This window comes from Rosa chinensis, chromosome 6 (assembly GCF_002994745.2).
Source record: "Rosa chinensis cultivar Old Blush chromosome 6, RchiOBHm-V2, whole genome shotgun sequence".
NCBI lineage: Eukaryota > Viridiplantae > Streptophyta > Magnoliopsida > Rosales > Rosaceae > Rosa > Rosa chinensis.
The window spans coordinates 14,712,935-14,723,531 of record NC_037093.1 but is presented as its reverse complement, the minus strand read 5'-3'; the positions used below and the strand labels follow the sequence as shown (position 1 = coordinate 14,723,531).

The 10,597-nt window shown below is 36.0% G+C and overlaps 2 protein-coding genes and 1 long non-coding RNA gene across 4 annotated transcripts; 1 reads left to right on the top strand and 2 right to left on the bottom strand.

Annotated features, from left to right (window-relative positions):
* Nucleotides 1-201: 201 nt before the first annotated feature.
* LOC112173277 (mediator of RNA polymerase II transcription subunit 11) lies at nucleotides 202-1,286 on the bottom strand. The gene is made up of 3 exons (XM_024310881.2): nucleotides 1,128-1,286; nucleotides 926-1,042; nucleotides 202-720 (listed from the first exon to the last, which is right to left on the bottom strand). The coding sequence occupies exons 1-3, from the start codon at nucleotides 1,179-1,181 to the stop codon at nucleotides 544-546; spliced, it is 348 nt and encodes a 115-aa protein (XP_024166649.1). The 5' UTR covers nucleotides 1,182-1,286; the 3' UTR covers nucleotides 202-543.
* A 2,706-nt stretch (nucleotides 1,287-3,992) lies between these two features.
* On the bottom strand, nucleotides 3,993-6,187 carry LOC112174644 (MLP-like protein 43). Its single transcript, XM_024312442.2, has 3 exons — nucleotides 5,962-6,187; nucleotides 5,123-5,507; nucleotides 3,993-4,132 (listed from the first exon to the last, which is right to left on the bottom strand). The coding sequence occupies exons 1-2, from the start codon at nucleotides 6,152-6,154 to the stop codon at nucleotides 5,233-5,235; spliced, it is 468 nt and encodes a 155-aa protein (XP_024168210.1). The 5' UTR covers nucleotides 6,155-6,187; the 3' UTR covers nucleotides 3,993-4,132; nucleotides 5,123-5,232.
* A 1,811-nt stretch (nucleotides 6,188-7,998) lies between these two features.
* On the top strand, nucleotides 7,999-8,849 carry LOC112168833. Of its 2 annotated transcripts, none has more exons than XR_002924438.2 (3): nucleotides 7,999-8,040; nucleotides 8,142-8,231; nucleotides 8,748-8,849. It is a non-coding gene; the product is annotated as an uncharacterized LOC112168833 (long non-coding RNA). The 2 variants fall into 2 exon arrangements; XR_002924437.2 differs by having other exon boundaries at nucleotides 8,009-8,040; nucleotides 8,145-8,231.
* Nucleotides 8,850-10,597: the final 1,748 nt, after the last annotated feature.

Here is a 10,597-nt window from a genome sequence, read left to right as displayed (position 1 = left end):
GTACGGTTAGATCAAATGACTACTTCCTGCAACAATAACATGTCCTACGGTAAGCTTTGTTTATGGTATTGTTCATATAACTTGGCTACTGGATGCCTCCAAGTTATATGAAACAGCTGAAGATTCACTTGGATGCCTCCAAGTAAAGTGGTTTGCTTGCCAATCACTAATGGTTCTCAAATGGTAAGAAGGAAGACAGAATAAAAACAAGCCAACTGTTGAGAAAACCTTATAGAAATCATAACATTAGAGCAGGAGGGAAGAAAGAAAAAAGGAAAAAATTACAACCAATTCATAACTCCTACACCATTATGATGACTACAGAAAGTCGTACACTATGACTATCAGGATCGACCTACTCAGCCTCAATCTCACAACCACCAGACTAAGAGAATTAAATCCAACAAGCTATCTCAGATTAAGCTAATCAAGTATGTCTACTGGCAATAGTAAACCAGATACTCTTAATTTCTAATCAATCCTTTGTGAGGAGAAACCTGACCGTCAGAACTCTCAACATGTTACATTGTCTGCCACGCATCTTCAAACAGCAGTATGATAATCATCTATTGTTTCTTTCATTCCATCCAACTGTGACATGACATATTCCAGTTTCTTGCAACAGATCTCGTTAGCTATTCTCGAACTGTAATCACACTTCTCAAATGGACGGTAATCACACGCACTTTTGATTTCATCCCGCAATGCCACTTGAATATCCTGATTCACAAATTAAACAAATATTCCTAAATCCTCACCCCCAATTTTCAAAACAATAACCCAAAACCCTAGTACTAAATTTTCCACTTTTGATAACATAAACATTACAAAACCCAAGTTTGCAACTTTCTCACAATTCAATTCTGGGGTTCCACTCAAATTCCAGAACTAGTTTAATTTCAGATGTAGTGTATGGAAGAGGTACCTTGATCAATTGCATGAACTCGCGGACATGGTTGTTGATGGCCTCCCTCCTGGGACCAATAGGGTTTGCAAGCTCGTCCATCACACTTCCGGCCAGCTCCAAAACCTTCACGATTCTCTGTCAAAATTAAGCAGAATTTCAGAATCCCAGTCAGTCGCTGCCCCAAAAAAAAAGAAAGCAATCTAATTTCAGTAATCCTCACCTTCTCCACATTTTGAAGCCTCTGCAACGACGTGTTCTGGGTCTGAGAATCCATGGCGTTTGATTGAGAAACCAGAGAGGAACTGGGATTGAAGAATAAGTGAGCACAGAGAGTCGCCAAGAAGAAGAACGAGAGAAAAGCGGGTTCGGGTGTACTGTTGGGTTGGGCTAATGGGCTGCAGAGTTGGAATTGCATTAGACAGTTGAAAACTTGAAGTTGGGCCGAGTGTGAAAGAGAGCCTAGAACAATAGTGTAGACTGTAATAGTTACTTGTTCTGTTGGTTAGACCTTATCATTTTTTTTTTATCTTTCTAAATGTACCCAGCAAATATCTAAATACACTCAGCACTTAAAATATTATCCTATACTTTCCAACTTTACCCTTGCTTTGATTTACAAACCCAGCAACCAGATCCAAGGTGCACCCGTCTGTTTAGTGGCAACACATATTGCACGTTCACCAATAATCACTATTGTCGTAATGCCTTCGCGTTGCATGAGGTTGAGTAGGATGAGATACACATGCCTAACTACAGAGGTTTTCTTGTCTTCTCGATCGGTAGAGCTAGAATGACTCGATCCAACACTGTAAGAAATTCATATATCTTATTGTTGATTTCTCTATGAGGTCTTGTGTATGTTCATCCATAACTTCTACATTGAAGTCATTTTCCAGCTATTTTGATCATCCATAACTTCTACATAGAATTGTAGCTAACACATGAGGCTAAGATATCATGCGACTTCTAATTATGACTCAAATGCATACCTTCCCATTTGAAACAAAGTAGACTACATATAGGAAACTTGAGATTTCTACAAATCTATAGACTACATTCAGGGTATCAAGCTAGAAATCGATTGGCTATGTTGGAACAGTTTATATCACTTTATCAACGCATAATCATTCCGGCTCTAAATAGTCTTCCTTTCAATAGGCTCACCATCTACAAATTGATATGGTCCTAATAATATATATTGATCTTTCTTCTATCTAGCACAGCTGCAAGAAGTGTCGTATATTGAAATAAATTGTTGCCATGCTATTTTTTTTTTTTTTTTGAAATCAAATATCTTCCTGGTATACGTAGATGAACATGCAATGTTAAATCCCGCACATAACATGAACAGTCTTGGTAGTGTTGAACTCTGTAGGAGACTGTCAAATGCCAAAATCACATAGCATCGGAAGACACCAACTGTAGACAATTGATCCTTAACTTGATCTTCTGCAGATACTTTGATTACTTTCAACATTATGAAGTCTTTTTGAATTCCTCTAAGAGTGATCATGAGCTGCATGTTTTTCGGTAGTTGGTAACTTGGTATCATTCAACTCGATCTACAGTGATTATCAGCCATGACAATTAATTCAAGAACAAAGTTAAAAGACTCAGCCTGATAGTATTATTGTTGGTACTCCAATGAGGAAGCTAGCTATCATATTGATTGACATGTTCTTCCATATCCGGGGGTGTTAATTATTTTCAGAGTAGAGAAACTGACAAGAAAGAATTTTCAAATTGAAGCACTTGACGCATATGCGCAGAGTTTTCTGATAGTAGTTGCTCATGGCTAGTTTGACTATCAACTAGGTCCATATATTGCAAAACCTCTATCAAGGAACATAGTTGGCACCAACTATCAAGTGCATTCCATTCCACATACTAGTGATATTTCAGTTGATGAAATAAGTATACTTGTGCAGCCATCATCCTCATCCTCATCCTTCTCTGTAATATTACCGGAGCAACAGTCAACGCTAGTGCTACTGCTGCTGCTGGAGCCGGTGAAAGTCTCTGAATCGTGGCCGCCCAACACACTACTGGTAAAGCTGGACGAACTGTTCGAGTCCAAATCGCTGTCATGGTGGTGGTGGTGGTGTTGGTGGTGGATCGATCCCATGTTCTCTTCTTCTCTAGGCCCTATTTCCCGAGGGCTATTCCGCTCTCGGCGACCTTGAACACCGTCGTGCTGTTCCTCCTTACACTCCTTGTTCTTCACCACCGCACCTAATTCTCATCAAATCAATCAAAATCAAATTCCAAATACCCCCAAAAAGTCTGAAAAATTAACAAAAAGATCCAAAATTTACATGCAATCATATCAACCCTAGAAAAATCAACAGATCGATTCCATACCAGAAGATGACATTTAAGTTTGGATCGAGTATATGTTTGCTGGGTTTGAATGGTGCTTGCAGCTTAGAAGTTTGTTGGGTGTATTTTACTTAAGGGTAAATTTGGAAAATTAAACATAATATTCTAAGGCTGGATATATTAAGATATTTGCTTGGTACATTTAGAAACACCTTTTTTTTTGTTACAAAAAGTTTAGAGAGAGGAAGGTTATTCTACACCTCGGCGTCAGGGCATATCTACAACCCCAATCCTAAATAACTAATGTGGGACGCATATCTGTCACCATAGCCTCTAGGTATGAATTTCTGCTGGAAATTTACAGATTGTGCGACTCAACGTAGGGACTGCTGGCAGTAGGGATCAAATTTGGATTGGAGTTCAACCACAAGCACACTTATACCAATTGAACCAACCCACATTGATATCTTGATCAATCATTTTTGGATCTACATTTCAAGGTGGAAAGAAATTTTTAAGTTTAGAGTTAATTGTTTACTATCCACATAGTGTGGCATAGATTATATTTGAAATTGAAAATTCATGTGCAATTAGTCATTTTTTTAGTAAAAATTCAAATCATACCACGCACAACTTTGCACTACATTTAGAATCAATAATTAATATATCAAAACAAAGGTCGATCTCATTTGTCAAAGAAGCGGTGGTGAACCGTTGATTAATAACTAGCACCCTACCGGCCAGATGTCGATGGCTGGGGTGTTCGAAAACATTGTCTAAGATGATTATTAATGCAATCCAGCCGTATAAATAAGTGAGCTAAAACACATTATAAAAGGGACAGAAGTTCCAATTTTCCAAACATGATATAGAGATACACAGTAGTCAGTGATCTCTGATGAGAAACTAGAGCTGTCAATTCTGACACGATCCGCCAATACGACTCGAAACTCGCACGAAATAAAGCGGGTTGAACCCGCACGATTAAAAAGCGGGTCAGCGGCAGGTCAACCCGTCATGACCCATTTAATAAACGGGTCGGTCACAGGTCAACCCGCCAACACGAAGTGAACCCATATATATCGATTTTATTGTTTCTTCTTATAATTTGTATTAGTTGATGTTCATACTTTGCCACCTAAATTGGACGACTTGACTGAAGATATTACCAAATTAAGCATTAGCAATGGTAATAATGAGTTTGTTGATTGTTCCATTACTGCTGCTCATCCAAGCTAAGAGAAATAATGCCAAACTCATTAGCATGTGACCATTTTTTCTTAGTAAGTGACGTTAATTACTTGTGCAGCGTTTCTTTACTCTTTTACTGTGAGGAAGTAGATCTTCCTTTTAGTGTCCTAATTACGTTTTGTATGAGTTTGATGCTAGTTTAATCTACTGATTTTGATTTGCTTCCAATTGTAGGTGGTGATCACTTGCATTTCTTTTTTAATAAAGTGAAGAAGACTTTGGAAGTTAGGATTTGATCGATGCTCTACATTCAATTTTAAACTTCAAATTTAATTATGGATTATGCTCTATTTTTTTCTTGTAATATTAGAAGCTTAGAGTATTTGATGACTTGGATTTGATTATTCATGAATTATATATAATTATTTATACTCTTTGTCTTGTGGAGTTTGTATTGAATTTAATTAAGTCATGCATTTTTTTAGTTAAATGGGTCACAATGTTAATGAGTCATTTTATCTAACACGACACGACATATTTATTAAATAGGTTAAATGGATTGGAAACGAGTAACCCGTTTAATAAATAGGTTGGGTTTGGGTTTAAATTTTTGACACGATTATTAAATGGATCGGGTTTGGGTTCGTCTCTCATAACATGACAAATACCTTGACCCGATACGACCCATTGACAACCCTAGAGAAACAGATAGAGAAGGACATGACTAGCTAGCTCCAATTCTTAATTTTATTATGCAGCTAGTAAACTACAGCAGCACCCAGATTCCTTATTTCATTGTACACGCTAGTGTTTGCTTATGGTTGAGTACTGAGGTGAGCACCCATATCTTTGGAGAGATCAGCTACAAACTGGAGCAAGCTATGCGGGTCTGAAACTTGGTCGTGAAGCTTTTCATATTCCACAATCAGATGAACCAAGCTGTTCCGATCACCTTTCGGAGTAGCTTCGACAATGAGCCTGAAGCTCTTGTAGTGCTCCAGAAGAGGTCCATCAATGACTTTGAAGGTCACAGAATTCTTTTCGTCGTCTACGGCTTCAATCAAGTCTGTTGACACTGTAGTTTTCCCATCTGTACAGATTAATTTCACCAAAATTAAGACCAATATTTACAGTAATCAACACAGTCCCCCTTCCAATGAGGAATTCTCTTCTTTCTTCTTTTCTAAATAAGATCATTTTATTTATCTCAACCTGCCACTGTGCTCTATCCCGTCGTTTAATTGTGTACGAGCTTGAGAGAGTCAAGATAAATTTGAAACAATCATAAAACAAAAGAAATCCCTAAACATGCGAACAAATAGATGAAAACAATATTTCTAGTATAACTTGGCATAGCAATTATAAATGACTAAATGATTTTCAATTTTTATTAACGTTCTAGTTGTTATAATTTATCATAGTAATTAGAAATGACCAGATGATTTTGGCTCTTTATTGTTCTTGTACACATGATCGACTATGTATTTGGCCAAATTAATTGAGACTAAAATTCGTAAAGGCTTAATTAGAACGTAAATTCATACCATAGCAATAATTCCAGTAGATGACCGAACCCAGATCTCCCCATTGACCTTCAAGTAACTCACAGCTCTGAATTTTATCGGGACTGATATTGGAAAGATGGTGTGGCCGGCGCGTGAAGAGTTCGTGGTACTTGGCGGCCGGAGCGTTGATTTCAACTTCAGTCTCCAACTTACCAAACAGCTCCGACGACATATTTGCCCCTCGTAGAAATCAAGCTTGATAAAATGTAATTCTTAATATACTAAAGCTCGGTTGGCACTGTACACTGTTCATCTGGATCCGAAATGAAGTGAATATTTTGTCCTTGATACTTACCTTAACCACGGTTTTGCCATTATTTTGAGACAGCAACTCTGAGAGGGAAGAAACATTAGAGGTTTGGGTTAGTTTTGGAAGAGGTTGGGTTTCAGTACAGAGAGAGGGTGAGGCAGAAACACTGAAAGCGAAGTAGAGGTCATGGGATTGGGTTTGGGAGGGATCTTTCAGGAAAAGAAGAGGTGTGGCTTGATGTGAAAGAAGTGTGTGCCTAAATTTTGATTGAGATTAAGAGACAGGTTTTAGGAGCAAAAGAGGTACGTATGTGTTTGATTGGTTTTTTCAATTCTATTAAGTTAAGATTTTGTTCTTTTTTCTTTGTTGCGATTTGGGTTTTTTTGGGGTGTGTCAATTTTTGGTCTCGATTGAGTGTTTTGTTTCTGAATTTTATGTTTTTTTTTTTTTGTATGAAGATTTGAATAGAAAGCATTATGGATTCAACTTTCGGTTTGAATGGATATGCTGGTTTTGGTATGCAAATTTATTAGAACAAAGAGGAGGATTTATCAATAGCATAAATTATTTGTTTTGTTCCAGGTTAACAACATTATCAACATTAGGTAATTCGTTGATGTTGAAATGAGTTGCAATTGTTTCTCATGTAGAGAAAGTACATAGTGAAGGATTTTTTTAATATTTATTTATTTATTTACTTTGTCTTGAGAGAAAATTTATAGTGAGGTTTATTGTTTAGAACAGATGTATGAATAATGAAAAGAAGTGTTAGTGTTTTGGGTTAATCAAATTTTAGCTAAAGTAGAAGAATGTTATTGTTTTATGTTCGAATTGAATTACTTTGTTTTGTAATTGCAACTTCTCTTGCTTTCTCTGTTAAGGTCTGTATGTTATGAATTTGTTCTTATTTCACTTCTCTATTTGGAAAAACAGAATACTGAGCTTCTCACACATTCTAATCAGTGTGGGTTTATTGAAATAGTACTTCTTTAATATTTATTATTTCCAAAACTGGGCTTTTGTTATAGGTGAATGAAGATGGTTTGTTTTTAATCTCTCTGATCAATAGTACTTGATGTAATTGCTTTATGGGATTTCCTTTTGCGTTTAGTTTGCTGTCAACTTACACCTGTACCAATGTATAGAAGTCCTTTTAATTTTTGGATTTTATTTCATGGGGCCATTACATTCTCTAATTTTCTCGATTGTTCAATGTATTTGATTAAAAGTCAAAGTAAAATTTCTGTCAGTGAGGGTTCTTTTGTTTTTGCTTCAAACTTGACCACCCTTTTGTGTTCTTTTTTACATATTTGGCTGAGCTTTTGGAGTGAAGTGCATTGCAACTCACTGTATGCTACTGCATGTGATGGATTAAACTGCTATTACTCAAATATCTTGTTTACAATTTTTTTTTAAAATTTTTTTTTTCGACAGTTTGGATGCAGTACTGATTCTTTTACTAATCTATTTACAGATGTTCCCACAAGAAGTCCTAGAAAGAACCATTGATTTTTCTACAGTGAATTAGCAAGTAGACAGACCATGATATAATCTTACTCTGCGTGCTGGTATCCATTCTACTGTCTTTGGCAGATATAGTAATTTTCAAGGCACCTCCAATCTTGTAGGTAGTGTGTATAACATCTTATATATTAATAGTGTTGGTGTTTGTTGTTTTTAAGAACTTTGTGATATGTAGTGTTTTGACACTTTCTCCTTGGGTATTTTGTGCAATATGTAGGAATTTACTTTAGCTCGGGCGATATATTTATAAAAAAATTGTGGTCAAGGCTACAGATTATGTTGAGGTAAGATCTTGATATTCTTGGTTATTGCGTGCATTAACGGGATTCATGTGAAAGAAGTAGAATTTATATATATTTTCTAATGTTCTTGAGGTTTCATGCAGCAGGTACATGATGGGAAATTGATGGTGAATGGTGAAATTCAAAATGAAAATTACATATTGGAGCCTCTTGCCTATGAAATAGAACCAATCGTAAGATCGTATTCTTGCTTCTCTTTTTATTCAGTTTGTTGCATATAATAACATGTTCAATTACTTACGAGGCATGTGTTGCCTGTTTTGCTTGATTGTACAACAACAGCTGGAGCATCCAGTTTTTTTAACCAACTCCTGCAGCATTGCGGTTTTTCAATTGTTATTGTTGCAAGTAGCCAAAGTTCTAATTTAACAAAAACTTATCAAGGGGTTATTGGGTTTTGATTTGGGGAGGAAGCTCTCAGATATTTATATTCTTTGTGTGAATATTTGTTTGTTTTTCTTTTCTATCACACATGTTTTGAAAAAAACGGTTGCATGATGTTTTTGAATAGATGGGTTCTTGGGTTTAGTTTGATTAAGTGTGCCTTCTTTAAAAACAACAGAAGAACGTGTCAAGAGTAAAATGGTTATGAGTTCTCTATATTTGGTTTGTTTTGTTCACAATTGCTGTTTCTTTTTTCTTTATTTGTCTTTAGCTATTGAAAATTTGAATTGTTGTTCTTTGTGTAGTTGGAGCTCAAAAGTTGCATATATTCAAGAAGTCGTGAAGACCAAGTTTTGTAAACTCCTAGAGACAGAGGTATGGGAGTTTAGGGGTTGTGTTCCAAGGTTGGTATTCTTAGTTTCTATATGTTCTTTATCAAAAAAGAAGTTCAAATATATTTTCTGCTCAAGAGTTTCAAACTAGGTGTTGCTTAATTTATTTGTTTTTCGGGTATCGTTGGTACATCTGGAATTTTTCTTCGAAATTGGTGTGGAAAAGTGCTAACTTGAAGATTATAGTCTCTAAAATTTGTTTACTTGGCTCTTGGGGCAGCTGCTACAACATTTCTATTCATTTACTTCAGCATTTCTTGCTCCCTGCAATACTTGATGTTGTGATAGAATGCTTTAATAGAATGTTATGGTAAATTGCAATAATTAAACTCAAACAATTTTTATTATCACTTTGATTATGAATCAAGTCCTTTTCATTCGTGTCATTATTATAAATTATTACCAATAACAAATCCCGCAGCAAAGCGCGGGTACTATTGCTAGTGTATATATATTTTCTGATTGTGTTTACAAGTCTAGATAAATTAGTACAGATGCACATGATCACATGATGGATCATTGGATCCACTCTGGAGATTCTCCTCATCACTCCCTGCCAAAGATATCAAATAATAGAAAAAATCACCCAAATTTTTTATTTTCTTAGGGAGCCCTATGTTATCGTCACCTACGAAGATTTGGACCTTGCTCACCCAAAGGCAATGATAGAAGCTCAACCACCCATGTTACCACATCACTTGGTTAATCTGTTTCATATGTGTTCATAACATTTTAACGGCAATTATAAATTTACTACAAAAAAATTGTGCTCTAAAAGTAGGAATATGTTCATTGAACTTCTTGTACCCATCTTCCTTAACTTCATTATTCTGCACACCAAATAATTGTTATGCTATTATAATTTTGTATTAGGTATGCCATTATTTAATTACTATCTTAAATACTTAGTACGAGTATCTTTAGTAGACTCTATTGTGGCTCCTTAACTATTTTGGAGAGCATGTTTAGCTTTTCATCTATTTTAGCAGCTGCACCAGACTCCTAAGTGGCTCTCTATTATAACTTTTAGCTATCTCGCTCCTAAATATAGAGAGCGGGATGAGGCTCTCTATAATTTATAACATTCATTTTAAGTTATTTTATGTAATTTATAAATACATTTAAACTATTTAATATTCATTTAAAAAATAATATAAATTCAAAACTAGCTAAAATAGAGAGCATTGATGCAAATGTAATTCTAAACTGGCTAGCTAAAATTGTTGAAGGAAGTCCACATCATGTGTGTCTCTTCAAACTAGGGTTTAGTTCTAGAGTTATAATAGGAGAAGATTCTAGATTTCCTAATTGTATTCAGATTCTATTACCTTGTATGTACTCTGTAAATCCCTATATAAAGGGCTCTTATTATCAATAATAGAACACACAATTCTCTCATCAATCTCTCTGCAATCCTAATTTACTTAAACATGTTATCAGCACGAACCATAACCCTAGCCCAAAAAACCAAAAACCAAAAACTAAAACCCAAAAACTCTTCTCACCAAAACTACCTCAAACTCCTAGCCCTTGCTAGCCATGCCGTGCGCTACCCCTGCAGCCCTTACGCACCCGTGTGCCGCCTACTGCCCCTGTAGCATTGTCGCACGCCTGCTGCCCCTGCAGCACAGCAACACGCTCGTTCCTGTGTAGATCAGCCTGCTTGCACGCCCCGAAAAGTCCTGTTTGGGACCTCTAATCAAAATCCTTTATTCATCAAAGTTGTTCGTCTATGTCTCTTCTATCTGACCTCCAAATTTCAG

Coding starts and splice junctions, on each gene's coding strand:
- LOC112173277 (XM_024310881.2), bottom strand. CDS start 1,181: ATGGATTCTCAGACCCAGAACACGTCGTTGCAGAGGCTTCAAAATGTG. Junction 1,043..1,127: donor GGCTTCAAAATGTGGAGAAG/GTGAGGATTACT, acceptor TAATTTTGACAG/AGAATCGTGAAGGTTTTGGA. Junction 721..925: donor AGTTCATGCAATTGATCAAG/GTACCTCTTCCA, acceptor TTTGTGAATCAG/GATATTCAAGTGGCATTGCG.
- LOC112174644 (XM_024312442.2), bottom strand. CDS start 6,154: ATGTCGTCGGAGCTGTTTGGTAAGTTGGAGACTGAAGTTGAAATCAAC. Junction 5,508..5,961: donor CTACTGGAATTATTGCTATG/GTATGAATTTAC, acceptor TAATCTGTACAG/ATGGGAAAACTACAGTGTCA.